The sequence below is a fragment of the Oryx dammah genome, unplaced genomic scaffold (assembly GCF_014754425.2).
Source record: "Oryx dammah isolate SB20612 unplaced genomic scaffold, SCBI_Odam_1.1 HiC_scaffold_5440, whole genome shotgun sequence".
In the NCBI taxonomy this organism is placed as follows: Eukaryota; Metazoa; Chordata; class Mammalia; order Artiodactyla; family Bovidae; genus Oryx; species Oryx dammah.
Genome location: NW_024075297.1, coordinates 1 through 1,820, shown reverse-complemented (window position 1 = coordinate 1,820; position 1,820 = coordinate 1). Strand labels below are relative to the sequence as shown.

General features: G+C 49.4%; 1 protein-coding gene across 1 annotated transcript; it reads right to left on the bottom strand.

Annotated features, from left to right (window-relative positions):
• Window positions 1-995: 995 nt before the first annotated feature.
• On the bottom strand, window positions 996-1,817 carry LOC120859974 (olfactory receptor 1I1-like; the record flags this gene model as incomplete). Its single annotated transcript, XM_040235854.1, has 1 exon — window positions 996-1,817. A coding segment is annotated over one exon (822 nt), but the record flags the coding sequence as incomplete, so codon positions are not given.
• Between the last annotated feature and the right edge of the window lie 3 nt (window positions 1,818-1,820).

The window sequence follows — 1,820 nt, the reverse complement described above, 5'->3', positions numbered from 1 at the left end:
AAGGGCTGATGCTCAAGCTGAAACTCCAACCCTTTGGCCACCTGATGTGAAGACCCAACTCACAGGAACAGACCCTGATGCTGGGAAAGACTGAAGGCAGGAGGAGAAGGGAACAACAGAGGATGAGATGGTTGGATGGATGGCATGATCAACACAATGGACATGAATCTGAACAAACTCTGGGAGATAGAGAAGGACAGGCAATCCTGGTGTGCTGCACTCCCTGGGGTCACAAAGAGTCAGATATGATTTAATGACTAAACACCACCAATGAGAAAGAAGTACTGGATATGAAGTACCCATATGATTTTGACATATGTTTTTTGTTGTACACAATTCACCCCCTAATACTAACTCTCTGTGTATCCCAGGCTGCCCATCTGCTTGTTGTTGATAGCACCTGTAGCACAAGGGTCCAGTCAGCCTGCTGGATCACAATCACCATGACCCAAATGCCGTCATCTTCTATGTCCCAATCTGGGGGACATGGGAGGCCTGTTGATGATAGCGGTCCTCCTGCAAAGTCAAACCATTAGACTCTATGTAAGACTGAGAACTGTGGCTGCTGAATCCAATAGCGAATCAGCTCATCTCAAAGTCCTTCCCCAAGTCATCAGAAAGCACGGTGATTTAATACACCTGGCTAATACACATTGTCTTTATCAGTATTAAAATTGAGCACAGCCAATCTTTCCTTCAAAAAGGCGAAATCCTATAAGCTCAGTACCTCAGAGAGTTTAAGGCTACTTCAAAGTCTCCTCTGCTCTGATCTTAAGGGGAAAGAGATCATGGGGAAAATACACATCTTTCCCTTCCTGTAGCACTTCATTCATCTCTGTTGACACAATCACCATGTTGCTCTGTGATGATTTATTGGCATGTCTCTATCAGCCACCAGGCTGAATGTTATGAGGGCAGAAACAGCGTGTATCCTTGTGTCCAAGGCACTGAACAGTGGTCCTGGAATATGGTAGGCGCTGAACAACTTTTCTGTCCTAGGACTGAGAGATAGCTGCTTTGCTGAATAGTTTCCTCAGAGCTGCCTTCATGTTCTTGTTCCTGAGGCTGTAGATAAAGGGGTTCAGCATGGGGATGACCACCCCACACATCAAGGCAGCCGCCTTGTCCTTCTGCGAGGAGGTGGGAGATACTGGCTGCAGGTACACAGCAAAGATGGTGCCATAGAATAGAGTCACCACGGTGAGGTGTGAGCCACAAGTGGAGAAGGCTTTCCATTTGCCCTGAGCAGAAGGGATTGTGAAGACTGCCCAGAAAATGCAGATATAAGAGAGGAGGATGCATGTGAGAGGGCTGATGCCCATGATGATGCCGAAAGCAAAGATCACCAGCTCGTTGGAGTGTGTGTCTGAGCAGGAGAGCTTCAGCAGGGGCATGAGGTCACAGAAGAAGTGAGGGATTTCAGAGCCAGCGCAGAAGGTCAACTGAGCCATGAGGCTGGTGTGGACAATGGACTGGAGGTTGGTGATCAGCCACGACCCCACCACCAGCAGCCCACACACACGGGGACTCATGATGGCCAAGTAGCGCAGAGGGTGGACAATGGCCACGAACCGATCAATGGCCATCACAGCCAGGAGGAAGCTGTCCATGGTCCCAAACAGGTGGAAGGCATACATCTGGGCAAGGCAGCCTGCAAAGGGGATGGCTTTGCTCTGAGTCCAGAGGTTCACCAGCATCTTGGGGATGGTGGTGGAAGAGAAGAAGATGTCCACCAGGGCCAGGTTACAGAGGAAGAAGTACATGGGCGTGTGGAGGTGTGAGTCTGTGATGATGGCCAGGATGATGAGCAGGTTTCCAAA